This window comes from Fusarium pseudograminearum, chromosome 2 (assembly GCF_000303195.2).
Source record: "Fusarium pseudograminearum CS3096 chromosome 2, whole genome shotgun sequence".
Lineage (NCBI taxonomy): Eukaryota > Fungi > Ascomycota > Sordariomycetes > Hypocreales > Nectriaceae > Fusarium > Fusarium pseudograminearum.
This window is the reverse complement of record NC_031952.1, coordinates 7,046,531-7,059,684: the sequence shown is the minus strand read 5'-3', so window position 1 is coordinate 7,059,684 and position 13,154 is coordinate 7,046,531. Positions and strand designations below refer to the sequence as shown.

At 48.3% G+C, this 13,154-nt stretch overlaps 4 protein-coding genes across 4 annotated transcripts, besides 1 other annotated feature; 1 reads left to right on the top strand and 3 right to left on the bottom strand.

Moving 5' to 3' along the window:
* Positions 1-724: 724 nt before the first annotated feature.
* FPSE_00151 (uncharacterized protein) lies at positions 725-2,241 on the bottom strand (the record flags this gene model as incomplete). The annotated part of the gene is made up of 3 exons (XM_009253271.1): positions 725-1,645; positions 1,699-2,036; positions 2,097-2,241. The coding sequence occupies 3 exons, from the start codon at positions 2,239-2,241 to the stop codon at positions 725-727; spliced, it is 1,404 nt and encodes a 467-aa protein (XP_009251546.1).
* A 933-nt stretch (positions 2,242-3,174) lies between these two features.
* FPSE_00150 (uncharacterized protein) lies at positions 3,175-5,028 on the bottom strand (the record flags this gene model as incomplete). The annotated part of the gene is made up of 3 exons (XM_009253270.1): positions 3,175-3,248; positions 3,307-4,611; positions 4,680-5,028. 3 exons carry the CDS (start codon positions 5,026-5,028, stop codon positions 3,175-3,177), a joined length of 1,728 nt encoding a protein of 575 aa, XP_009251545.1.
* Positions 5,029-8,865: 3,837 nt separating this feature from the next.
* Positions 8,866-10,524, top strand: FPSE_00149 (uncharacterized protein; the record flags this gene model as incomplete). The annotated part of the gene is made up of 3 exons (XM_009253269.1): positions 8,866-9,378; positions 9,461-9,524; positions 9,581-10,524. The coding sequence occupies 3 exons, from the start codon at positions 8,866-8,868 to the stop codon at positions 10,522-10,524; spliced, it is 1,521 nt and encodes a 506-aa protein (XP_009251544.1).
* Positions 10,525-10,541: 17 nt separating this feature from the next.
* Positions 10,542-10,590: a microsatellite.
* A 168-nt stretch (positions 10,591-10,758) lies between these two features.
* On the bottom strand, positions 10,759-12,883 carry FPSE_00148 (uncharacterized protein; the record flags this gene model as incomplete). Its single annotated transcript, XM_009253268.1, has 11 exons — positions 10,759-10,803; positions 10,853-10,932; positions 10,984-11,199; positions 11,269-11,377; positions 11,428-11,493; positions 11,547-11,697; positions 11,747-11,906; positions 11,961-12,348; positions 12,397-12,479; positions 12,540-12,721; positions 12,831-12,883. The coding sequence occupies 11 exons, from the start codon at positions 12,881-12,883 to the stop codon at positions 10,759-10,761; spliced, it is 1,533 nt and encodes a 510-aa protein (XP_009251543.1).
* Between the last annotated feature and the right edge of the window lie 271 nt (positions 12,884-13,154).

Below are 13,154 nucleotides of genomic sequence, written 5' to 3'. Positions count from 1 at the left end.
GGGAGTATTAGAAATGATAGAGTCGTGGGAAACGCAATAGAATATCTCGCAGATACGAGATTGGCCTTCTTTTTGATGGAAAAGGAGTGCGCGCCCGAGGGTTGAGATGATGTCGGAAGGGAAAGGAGATGAAAGGTGAGGACGGGTGGAAGTTTTAAGTGAGCACTGCGATTCCTGCGCGCTTGGTTTATTTTTTTTTTGCCGCTAACAAAAAAAAGTTGATACAACTGTCGCCTTGCGGTAAGTCCGCCTGGGGGCCCCCACTTGATATTGAAATAGTATTGGCTCTTTCTGCTCCACAACAAAGAACCCTTCGTAGACTGGAACCAAGACCCGCCACCCTTAGTCAGGGACACTCGAGAACCCTGCATTCAATGCACGATAGAGACTACCCTGGACGCCAGATTCGAAAATTTCATTTTTCTGGAGATAGATTTCTTCTCAGATGATGGATAATTGCTTGCAATAGACGCTATTAGGCTTGGACGATACAAGTGATTCCACTATTAGCCTCATCATCTCCATTTAATTATGCTTCCAGAATCATACGTAAAACTTAAACTCGAGGACGGCACCGAACTATTTCCCAGCCTTTGTGATTGCAAAAAGCTTGATAAAAAATACCGTGTCAATCATGGCCTAACAAGCTGATAAAAAAAAACTCAGTGTCGTATATTTCTAGATTTTTTTTTTAGATTTGGAAGATTTTGCATTTAAACTTCTGCTACTCGTCCATCTGCTCTCTCTTCCATTTCATATCCAGTGCCTCACCTAAGGCTCCCTGGAAAGCGTCTACAAACTCCCAGCAATCCAGAAACGTATTGTAAAGCGGTGCCGGCGCAACTCTAATAACGTTCGGTCTGCGCTCATCAACCAAGACACTCCTCCTTTCCAAACCTGCCATCACATCGTCTAGTAATCCATCGGCTAGAAGCAGGCTTAGTTGTGCCCCACGGCGTTCTTCCTCGCTAGGAGTGATGATTTGCCAGTATGCGCTCATGTCCGCCGGTAGCTTCTTCAGTTCCGAGACGAGGTACCCCGTCAGCCTTATGCTCTTGGCCCGTAAGGGAGCCATGCCACCAGCGACTTCGAATATTTCGAGAGAGGCGCAGAGCGAGGTTATGTCGAGAACCGAGGGGTTGCTGAGCTGAAACCCTGCTGCGCCAGGGACGGGGATGAAGCCGGGTCTCATTTCGAACCGCTTTGTCTTGTCGTTTCCCCACCATCCGGCAAGCCTTACGTTGTGCGTTCCATCCTCCCCGACTTGTGCGTGACGTTCGTGAACAAATACACCACCGATGCAACCTGGTCCACCGTTGAGGTACTTGTAAGTGCACCAAGCAGCAGCGTCGACATTCCACTCGTGCAAGGATAGCGGTGCATTTCCTGCCGCATGTGCAAGATCCCAAATGACAAATATGCCACGCTCGCGAGCAAAGGCAGTCAAGTGTTTGATGTCGAGAAGTTGGCCTGAGTAGTATTGGATACCGGGGAGAAGAAGCACGGCTGTTGTAGAAGCGTGTTGCTCGATAACGGACTCAATGTAGTCATTGGAAAGGATGTCTTCGTTATTGGGAGGCTCGAGTGTAATCATAGAATCTCCGGGGCGGAGTCCATGATGGCGTATTTGCGTTTCGACTGCATACTAAACAAGCCTGCATGTTAGCTAGCATTTTACTACCTGGGACAATCACTAACATGGTCACTCGGGAATGCCTTGCCCTCCAGGATAATCTTATGACGGCCCTTGATATCAGGTTTGTAGAATGCTGCCATCAAGAAGTGCAGGTTCGCCGTGAGCGTCTGCATGACAGCCACCTCACTGACCTTGCCACCCACAATAGGCGCGATCATTTCGGCAGCGCGAGCATCGACATCTAACCAAGTCGGTAGAGGGGAATCACCAAGGGTCTTGAAGTGGCCCTGGACACCCTGGGTGCGCCATGTTGCAAGGTACTGCTGAATTCGCTCTGCCGTGCGTTTGGGCTGAAGACCAAGAGAGTTGCCTACAAGGTAGATGGCTCTATCGTTCGCGTCTAAACGAATTCGTCAACACGGCAAATCAGGGTTTCCTAACAAGGGACAATGGCACTTACCTGCACTGTCGCCTGAAGGGAGAGTTTTGCGTGCTACATCGGGTTTGGATGGGATATTGAATTCGTCACGGGTATGTCTAAGAACATCATCGGTGTCTAATTGAATGGCATAGTCCCGACCGGAGAGATTGGATGCGTCACCCATTGTTAAGGGTGCAACTTGGCTAACTTGCAATGAATTACCTACCTTGGGGATAGCAACGAGCAACAACCAAATTTCCCCAGCTGAGCAGTAACTTAGAAGCTCCGCATGTTGGTTTGATGCGGGGAGCTTTTGTGCCCCGCAGTCCGAGTTGCAAACCCGGACCCCCGAGCTTCCACCGGGACTTTTCTTTCTTTCTTTCGATGGCAGCTTAGATTAGTAGCCTCGATGCTAGTCTTGATATCGATACCCACAAGAAGACCAAGCCAGTCCGGACCAGGCATATGAAATGCTGATAATAAAACACTAGTCTATGCCATTTCAGACCAGACTTGCATGTCGTTCGTTTTCTTGAAGCCTGAAATGCCCAGGCATGGAAAGAATCGGTAACACATGTTACATGTTCCTAGAAATTGTCTTGTGATCCTGATCAGGTTGCTGGCCATGTTGTGGCAGCCCTTTATACCCGAGTATCACATGTCCAAATATGTGTGTACATTGTAAGCTTTCAAAGGACAGTCACTGGTAAAAGAGCCAACTCTTGATTCACTATGCCGAGTCTTCTTCATTCGTTTTTTTACCAACGTCTCACAAGCTTTTCCTGCTTTTCTGCGCGCTCTAGCTATGTCATACAAAGGCCCTGCCTCTCCCATCTATATCCGTGAACAAAGAAAAATTAAAGAACAATCAAAAAGAAAGACCAACTCGAGGTATACACCATGAAGCATGCAAACCCCAACCCAACTCCAATCAGACCTCTATTAGTCCGGCTCAGTTAGGCTTCATAGGCCTATGCACAATGCTCCAAGCACACCCTCCCAAGAACAGATCATCGTAAGCTGGGCAGTGCAGACTGAATTTCGAATCCACCACCACCATAGCTCATATCAGGGTATCGAACCTCGTCGCGTAAAAAGGTTTGTCGTATCGAAAGTTTTACTCTCGAGAGACATCACGGCCGAAGGCCTTGGACTTGAGCCAGTCAACAGCGACCAAAACACGGTTTCGGGCTAGGAGCATTTAGTTAGCATATCTGTACCAGGCGTGTAAAAAAATGTTAAAACTTACTGCTGAAGCACATGGAAAGGTAAGCACTTCGCCAGAACAGGTAGGTCAAACCACCACCGCTGGCAATGTTGCCGTTGAACCAAGGAACATCGGCAACAGCCTTCTCGCTACCAATGTAGGCCAAAGAACCCTGGTGGGAGTATCGGAAGGGCTTGACGTCCTTGATACGGCGGAGCTGCTTCTCCAGAGACTCAATCTCAGCGGCGATCTCGGCAGAGTTGCCCTGCTTGAGGTTCAGGCTGCTGCTAAGCTCCTTGATACGCTCCTCCTGGGTATCAGTCTTGGCCATGTTGTTGAACAGACGGGCCAAGAAAGAACCCTCCTGGGAAGCGACCTGGGCGGTGGGGGCGTAGCCGGCAACAGCGCAGTCACCGACGGCCCAGATGTCGCGAGTTCCCTGAACGACGAGGTACTCGTTGACGGCAAGACCGCGGCGGGAGTCCTTCTGAGCGGGGACCTTGCCCATAAGATCACGGACGATGGGTCGGACAGCGTTACCGGTAGCCCAGACAAGCAGACCGTAAGGAATGCGGAGAGTCTGCTTGCTGCCATCGGGACCAGCGAACTCAGCCTCGACAAAGTCCTCTGTCACCTTCTTGACCATGGTCTTGAGCTTGATGTCGATGTTCTCCTCACGCATTGTGTTCTCGGTGTACTCAATAAGCTGCTTGGAGAAAGAGGGGAGAACGTTGGGAAGAGCCTCGATAAGGGTGACCTTGAAGCGGTGGCTGATATCGGGGATCAGCTTCTTGATATCCTCCTCGAAGAAATCGCGGAGCTCTCCAGCGAACTCGACACCGGTGGGACCACCACCAACAACGACCATGTGCATGAGGCGGTCGATCTCCTCCTGGGACTGGCCCTTGAAGGAAGCTCGCTCAACACAGTCCATAATCTTCTTGCGGATCAGCTGGGCGTCGCCAATCTCCTTGAGAAAGCAGCTGTTCTCGCGGACACCAGGAATACCGAAAGTAGCATTCTCAGCACCGACACCGATGACAAGCATGTCGTAAGGAATCTCGGTCTCGGACTGGGGGCCCTTGCCTTCGGTGTTGTCCTTGATCTTGATAATCTTGCGGTCAGGGTCCACGGAGGAAGCCTCAGCTTCGTAGTACTTGACAGCACCCTTCTTGTGGCGGAGGATGGTGCGAACAGGCTCCATGATAGAGCGGTGCTCGATGAGACCGGTTGTGCATGAAGGCAGGAGAGGGGTGAAGAGGAAGTAGTTGCGGGGAGAGACAACGATGACGTTGTAGTTCTCGGTATCGAGGTTCTTCAGGAGACCAACAGAGCCCCATCCGGATCCTATATGAGGGTATTGCGTCAGTATCTTTGTCCAGCATCTGGTGACTATGCGCGGGCAGGTGGCTTACCGAGAACGACAAGAGTCTTCTTGGAGGGGTCAGGCTGGAACTGCTCTTGAGGGTGACGGTCATCGTAGATAACGTAGCATGTGTAACCGACGAGAGCACCGAAGGAGAGGTATGTAATTCTCCATGTCCATCGCAGGGTTCGTCGAATCTTGCCAGGTCTGGGCTTGGGGGCTTCGTCAGCGTAAGCCCTTCGGAAGGCAATGCGGCCAGTGTTGTTCAGTCTCATGGCGACAGAAGGTCGAGCAGAGGTCTTGGAAACAGTCGAGAGGGCGCGAGCTGCGATGCGACTGCTGGGTGCCATGTGGCTGACCCTGGAAAGGGCCGTCATGGCTCGCGCGGAGGAAGCCATTGTGAAGGAAGAGGAGGTAGAAAGGAGCTCAATTGGGAGCGATTGGAGATGAAAGAAGGGGGGAATCGGAGAGGCAGGACTAGGAGTCTCTGGACCAAGTGAAGGCGTCGCAAGCGAAAGGAGCTGGTGACGGACAGAGGTGAGTCGAAGGAGAATCAGTCACAGCCCACGAAGGAGGGCGAGAGAATTTAGTTAGCTACAGTGTAGACTGTACCTCGATACTTGGGTACTAGGTAGGTCAGAACTCAGAAGCCGGCTGGCTGGGCACTAGGTAGAGGAGGGTGTAAGAAAAGATGATGGTATAGTTGTAGCAAGTGGTGCTCAGTTTGTTTTTTTACTCCTTGTCGAGATAAGACATTCCTCTAAGTATTTCTTTTCTTGCTTGTGGTTGATGCTCCACTAAAAAGTTCAAGTTCCTTGTCCCGTCGCCTCCAAGCTTGGGTAGCGGTGCGGGTCGACTTACCGGTCCTTCAGCTGCTATGCCCTGGATGACGCCCACTGAACGACATTGGATTCAAATGGTCGGTCAAATTGATTTGAAAGGATTTCCAGTCACAATTCTCTTTCCATTGAAGCCATTTTTACTGCATCTTCAAAGGCATTCAAGAGCCATAGGGAGAGTGGCTACAAGGGCTGGTAAATTATCATAACGACAACTCTCGCTTACCATTTTCCATATCAATCCATTCGTCCTAACCCATCTAATTCATCCATCGGACCGGCTCTGGCCCCGATGCAGAGCTTTTTGGACAGCGAAAATTGGGACACTTAAAAGGCATATTTACCGGTCATTGATGGATAAAAGAGATGGGATTTTGTCTTGTCAAGACTGAGCTCTTTCACCCGCCGTCCATAATGAAACTTCACCGCGCCGAGCACCCCTGTATATGTTTCTTTCATGATGGGACGCCTCTGAAAATGCAACAGAAGCGAGGGTTCTCCTTGGTTGGTTCTGTTTACCACTTGTATTATTGCTTGTGAGCAAAGCATGTGTCTGTACCCAATAGGTAGCGCAATTCGTGTGAGGGTGGACAGAAACTCGGTGTCACTCCGTTTCCGGCCGTCCGGTATTATCATGACAAGGCGTCACATTAGAAATCACTGTGAACTATCTGCCAAGATGTAAGGGTTGATGGGTAAAGACTCGATGAGTTGTGGAATAATCCCGACCAGGTGATCGCAAGATATCGTTGTTCGGTGAAAACCCGGTTTCTCGAGCTTTCAAGCAGGTGTAAACTCAGACATATCCCTTTATATGCTTATCGGAATTGATTTGATAAAGACAAACAGATACGACTGAAGTTTTGCGGTCTTTCCAGAAAACCATAGGGTAGCTACTAAGCATGCGCGATTTGAGCTTCTATTAGTTAGTGTATTCGCATTCACATGCCCAAAGAGGTACATCTTGACCAGGAATATTAAGCGGATAGTAATCGAATTGAATTCCATGACAGAGATAATTATCGTTTATCTCTCATCCCACTCTCTTGTGATTCACCACCTAGTTTCACCTTGTAGGTTGCGGCAGGTCGTGTTGCGCTGTATTATAAAGGCATCGAAACACCATATAGCTTACCTCACCCTGCATCTCAAACATGGGAGGTAATCTAGATACACATGCAATCTCAGATCTTGACGTATGTATGCTACATGACATTTGAGATGGTAAGTCAAGTTACCCCAGAATCGAAAGAGTGTTGGGGTCAGCAATGCAATGCATCCCTGGCTTTCCAATTCGGTGGTGCAGTGCAGTTCAGGCCATCGCGGAGCCGCAATACAACCTTTTGTCGCGCTCAGCCAAGCCAGCCTTGTATCCGAAAATGCACACAAATCATCATCTCGTGATAATTCAACCCGAACCTCAACTGAACCCCTAAGAGAAAAAAAAAGCCCAAGTTAGTTAGTGCCCGTTGTTTCGCCTCCTTTAGACTAGGTGGATCTTATCGTGGAGTATCAGAGACGAGATAGACTCTCCATCTCCATCTCTCGCTCTCGCTTTTGTCCGCAAGCGCGCTAATGATGGAACTGCGCTTGGTTCTTTCTTTTATTTTTCTTCTTGATCAGTCAATAATTTCGGCGTGGGCGAGGAACTCATCGTCAGGAGGTGCTCGGTGAGAGCGCTCAAGAGGATCGCGTTTAGTTCGACTTCACCCGTCATTTCGTTTATTTGTTTCCAAGCTGCGGTGGCAGAAGCAAGACATTGCTAGCTAGCTAGCTCTTATAACCACCGCAACTAAGTAGTATGCATTCACTACCTTGTACTTAGTGGCATCAGTGTAGATGGCGTACATAGAAGCTGTTCAGGGTTGGGCTGCCTCTGGCTATGTCCCGTTTCATTGGCGCGACATCAGCCTGAATGATATACAAGCAATCTTTGTGCAACAAGATCAATGTTTGCCACTCACTATCATCATTGTGACTGAAGCATTAAGACATTTTTCCCGCCGCCGCTGTGCGTAGAATTCTGGAACTGATAGACTAAATCAGAGAGAGGCCTTTCCTAAGGGGTCCATAAAAGAATAGTGATATCCACCATGATTCAATATCAAACATCCACTCGACGACCAAAGCTTCTTCATATCGGACCGTTTTTGGACGCGCTATCAATCGCAGATTTTTTGCTACTCATTTGCAGAAACATGAGGTTGGCTGGCTGATGATCAGGATAACGGCAAATAATTGATCGATAATGATGTGACGTGACTCAGTCTGTCTTGATGCCGGGATATCTTTTGACGCAAAACAAGCTTCAGATTGTTGCATCCGTCTCGGGTCAGCGTATCTGAAGCAGCACCTGGTCTGGAGATGGGGATAACCCTGTGTTGATCATTTGGTTCGCCTCGGAGAAGTGTTAGGTTGTAATTGGACAATCGACGAATAACTGGATAACAGTTAATGATTTATATGCATAACATGTCAAAGAGAACATCATCCTTTGTTTAATATCCAATCTATCTCATAAACACACAGCTTTCTGAGAAACCCGTCTAGTGACATTACATGCGTGTGATATGGTCTAAACCCCCTGCATAAATATCTTGATTAATCTCTGGCGACGCCGGGCCGGCTGAAACAGGAGCCTATATTTCGAGACGAATAACCTCAATACCCCTACTAGTTACATAGTTACTGGCCATCACGGAGCTATAGCTACCCGCGCTTAACAATACTGCAGCCATTCTCTGCACCACTTCTGTTAAGAGATTGATGAACGACAGGCTACCATGCAATTAATTGTATTCACATACTGTCAAGTCAAAGTTATTCCGCCAAACGATATAGCCAAATGATCAATTTGACCACGAATGGGTCGTGATTCTGGTCTCGTGCTCAAACCACCATCTAACGTTTTAACCCCCCTCCCCTGAACCCTGAGATCGCCTTGGTTATTGATTGTCTATGTGGTCTATTAGATCCTGACATGGATGCAATCGTGTCGTAAGTATCCAATGTAACTGTTGATCGTGTCTCATCCTTCCTCTTCGTTTCGACTCTCTCTTGTTTTCCTTCCTTTCTCAAACCATTACCCGCCAAGCCCTTTATATCTTTTTTACTTCTTTCTTCTTTTCTTCCTCTGTTTCTCTTCAAGGCTGGCCCTTCTTTTGACGTTTTCTCCTGCTCAATTACTGATTCAAGTCTGTGACTTTAATCGTAACGACACTCTTTTGCCCGACACCCAATGCCTGGGTATTAACACCAGTACAACTTTAGAGAACACACAGTTCAATTAATACTTATTCTTCTTATCAAAAACAACATTCGTTTAAGCCAGCAACAAGAAAAAGAACAAGAACGCCAGCACCAACCTCAATACCAACAACATACCACTACTACACAATGGCACCTTCAACTGAGAAACGTCACCTTCGATGGCCGACAAAGACAAAGAGAGGGTTTGCAGGAACAGTGCCGGACTGGACTATTGCCGAGGACGACGATGACAAGTACGACGTTCACATCATGAAAAGTCGCTCCGCTAGGCATAAAGTCCGTCGAGACATTGCCAAAACCTCAGCTTTAGAGTCCGAGCTCTATGTTTCCATCCTAGAAGAGTATCCCACTGCCACTGCCACTCCCACTGCCTCGCAACCTTACTCCAGTATATCCAGTACGCCCACAGCCATCAAATACGAGAGTGAGAGTGGAAGCGGAAGTGATAGCAGTGATGATGAAAGTGGAAGTGACGACGAGAACGAGGAGAGCGATGATGAAAAGGAGAGCGACCCAGAACCAACCGGAAAGAAGGAATCTGTCAGCGATCAAGACCTAGAAGTAAAATTGCCCGCAACAGCAACAGATTCACCGAGCGTCCAGGCTCCATCAGCCGAGGGTAGCACAGACGGAAGCATGGTAAGTTCAATGGCGTCGTCTTGGATTAAGAGACACATGATATCCGCATTGAAAGCTCGGGCTTGCTAACTTATCTAAAAAGATTTCTGGAGGCGACGGAATTCACTCAAATGTTCATAAAATCCTATTGGGTGTAGGATCAGTCGGTAAGTCACTCTTCTTGTTCCCTGTCGACCCATAAGAAGCTAACAGTTATATCTAGGTGCCTTCCTTCTCCTCCTCGGAGTTGGGTTCCTTGCCTGGAAGTTCTACTCCAAGAAGAATACCTCAAAGAAGCCTCCTCCTGTCGACGACATGTCTTTCGAGAAACCTAACCGCTTCGAGGGCCTTGTCTCCAAAATACCTTTTGTGGGATCACGTCTCGGACACAAAGACTGGTACACCATCGAAGATCCATCGCCTCCTTACTCTTCACAAGTCGGCAATGAAAAGACACGGCATTTCTCTTCCACGCAGTCGCCCTCCCCTGCATACGCACCTTCATCTCTCCCTTCACCCTTCGAAATATCTTCATCTATCCCCAAGCAGTCCAACACTCATCTTGCTGTGCCCACTAAGCCATGGGGCGCCTACAGAATGAGCGGCAGAACGGAGCAAACAAACTACGACATTGATGCTGTGAGCCCTACAAGCACATCCTTTGTCGAGAACGCTGTCGAAGTTCAGGTCGTTGCCCGTCAAGTTCCCAGAGAAGGTCTTAGCCCACCTTACAAGCCGCAACACAACCGCTTCCCTTCCGACGCGCCATATGCTTACGGTGCTTCAAGACGTCAAACCGGCGTCAGTGAACTATCATCTATCTCTTCCGGCTTCGGCGATGGCGACATCGTCGTTACACCCGACTACCAGACCATCCAGAGCGTTCCCACAATGCCAACTCCTTCTCGCCAACCCACATGGAAGACTTCAACAAACACATTCAGCCGCCGCGATACTGTGTCCACAGTAGCTTCGGTGGAAGGCCGACCAAGATTCCGCTCAGTGAATTCGTGGGTGAAGCAGCAGAATGGACAACTGCGACGGGCCCAAAGACAACAAGAGCAAAGTGACGCTCCTCCAGTCCCTGCTCTCGCTCCCCCTCCTGAGCAGGACTTCAGATACATGCTTCCAGATGACGAGAGACCACGCCCTGTAGAGATGGTCTGATCGTGAGCTGAGAGTTCTGTCTATATGTCTGTATATATGTATGTACGTATACATGTGTGTGTGTATCGGTAATGGAGCATGGGTTTAGAGGCGTCATATACCTACGTTGGATTTCTTTTTCCTGGCCTAAACATAAAACACCAAAAACCAAGTGTATACTCAATTCTATATCTAATAATTGAATTGTCTCTGACTATATCTCCTTTTTTTTTTATATCATCAAGACCCATGAATTTAGGTCTGCTTAGCAGGGAACATCTCCCAGAAGCCGATTTCCATCTATGTGCGATTAGCAGAATAATAGTGACCGAAGGCATAGAATATTTACCTTGAGTGCATGGATGAAGATTTGAACGAGCTCTTCGATTCTGGAAGGCGACTGCAACTGAACGTGCTTCTCCAGTAGAGCTTGAATATGTTAAGTAAGAGAATCGTCGATGGATGGGAACGGAGACTTACCAGAGCCCAGCTTGACGGCATCAGTGTAGTCTTCCTCGTTGTAATTCTTGATCCAAGCCCAGTAAGTGTTGTTTTCACGCACAGTCTTCTCGTGGTCATGTAGCATCTTGGCCGCTGCGCCGTAGCCAAGGAGGCATGGAGCGAGGGCCATCTGAAGACCGAGCCAGTCTCCGTTCTGACCGACGTCAAGGACATAACGGGTATAAGCAGTGCATGCTAACGTGTTGATTTAGTAGGAAGATTGCAGGAAAAAAGATATTCACAAATATAAATAAGCTTTCTTACCTTGCTTCTCCGGCGTGGCACGCATCTCGTCGAGTGAAATGCCGAAGCTCTCACAGTAGGAGGTATGGAGTTTCAACTCATGCATGATATGCTGAACAATTTGTGTTGCCTAAGTTTGACTGATAAGTGAACTGTTCAGAATGGAGTAAGAGAACGTACTCTGGAGATATCTTCGACGTTTTGCGCTTTATAGGCGGCGAGAGCGTTGGCGCGCGAGAAGTGAATCTGCAGACATCGATTAGCTCAGGACTCATCTTTATCGTAGTTAATAGACTGACCAAATAAAGGTAATCTTGTATGATATAGCCCTTGAACGACTCGAGAGGCAGAGTTCCATCTCCCATGGCCATGACAAAGGGATGGTGCACAAACTCTTTCCAGACATCACGGACATCAGGGCGCTCAAGGAGCCACTCGATAAAGTAGCCACTATTGCCCAGGTCAGCGTATAAAAAGAAGTGTAGGGTCTGAATCTTACGGAGCAAAGGGGAGAGTGTAGGTTGAATGAAAGTGGTTCAGAGGACCATGCCCCTTGCCTAGTCCTGGCGCAGTGCGAATCGCAGCTTCGATGTATCGACACGCTGACTGAACAGCAGAGGGTGTGTCAATTCCTTTGGCCAAGTTAGAGGCAATAGCAGCTGTTTTCTCATCAGCATATCTCAAGCGCATCTCAACTCGGGTACATCACTTACACGCCAAAGAGCACCCTGTGCCATGGGTACTCGAGCTTGCTTGGTACGGACTTTTAACCCTCAAGACCTCTCCGTTTCCTCCAACAAGAACATCAAAGACAAATTGTCTCTCACCCTCAGTCTCTGCTACAGTAAGGTCCTCTTTCATAGGGCTGTGTCCGCCCTTGACAAGCACCCACTTGGGACCGAGCTCCTGGATTCGCTTCGCGATAGTCTCAAGGTCTTGGACGTTGTGAACTTGAGGAGCTTCTTGGCCATTTTGGGAAAGAATAAGTACCGCCTCGGGAATATTTGGCGTGAGGACTGTGGTGTGTGATAGGAGATGCTTGCAGAGATGTTGAATGGCTTCGTTAGGGAGGAGTGTTGCGCCGGAAGTCGAAACCATGACCTATGGCTGTAAGCAAAGTCGTAATTCGGAGGCTGAGATCATACTAACTGGGTCTACAACAAGACATGGGATGTTGTGTTTGGTGACAGTTTTCTCAACCATCTCGATTATCTCTGCTGAAGCAAGCATGCCTGTTGAAGAGTCATACGTTATACCACTGCTCACTTGATGGGATGAATACATTCACTCACCTGTTTTGATGACATCGACACCTACATCCTCTACACACGCATCGATTTGTTGGGAAACAAATTCGGCGGGAATGACATGAATGCCCTTGACGCCCTGAGTATTCTGCGCAGTAAGGGCCGTAGTGGCTGTCATGGCATAGCAGCCATGGGCAGCGATAACTTTCTGATCCGCCTCAAGTCCACTAAGTAGAATATGTTAGTATCTTCACTGAATTTGTGTCATAATATACTGAAATAGTCAAAGGATACTGTATCATGCCATCTTCAAGGGCAGAAGTGGAATCAACTTACGCTCCGCCTGAACTGTCCGAGCCTGCGATAACAAGCACTCGCCCTTGGACCATGGTGCGGGGATTTTTTATAATACGATGGAGCAACTCGAAAGAGGCATACAAAGAATGATTCTTAAAAAGAATACTATCGTATGTAGATGTCGAGACTGAGACTTAATCCCGCGTTCAGCCGCCGTCAATCGGCGCGACATTGGTGGGGCTCAAGTAACTCACGTCACTATAAGGCAGGTCGCACACATCAGTTCATGATGGTGATAACCTGCTTATGTGTGTGACTGATCAGGAACTGACAATTACAACTTGATTGATACAATAAATGCAT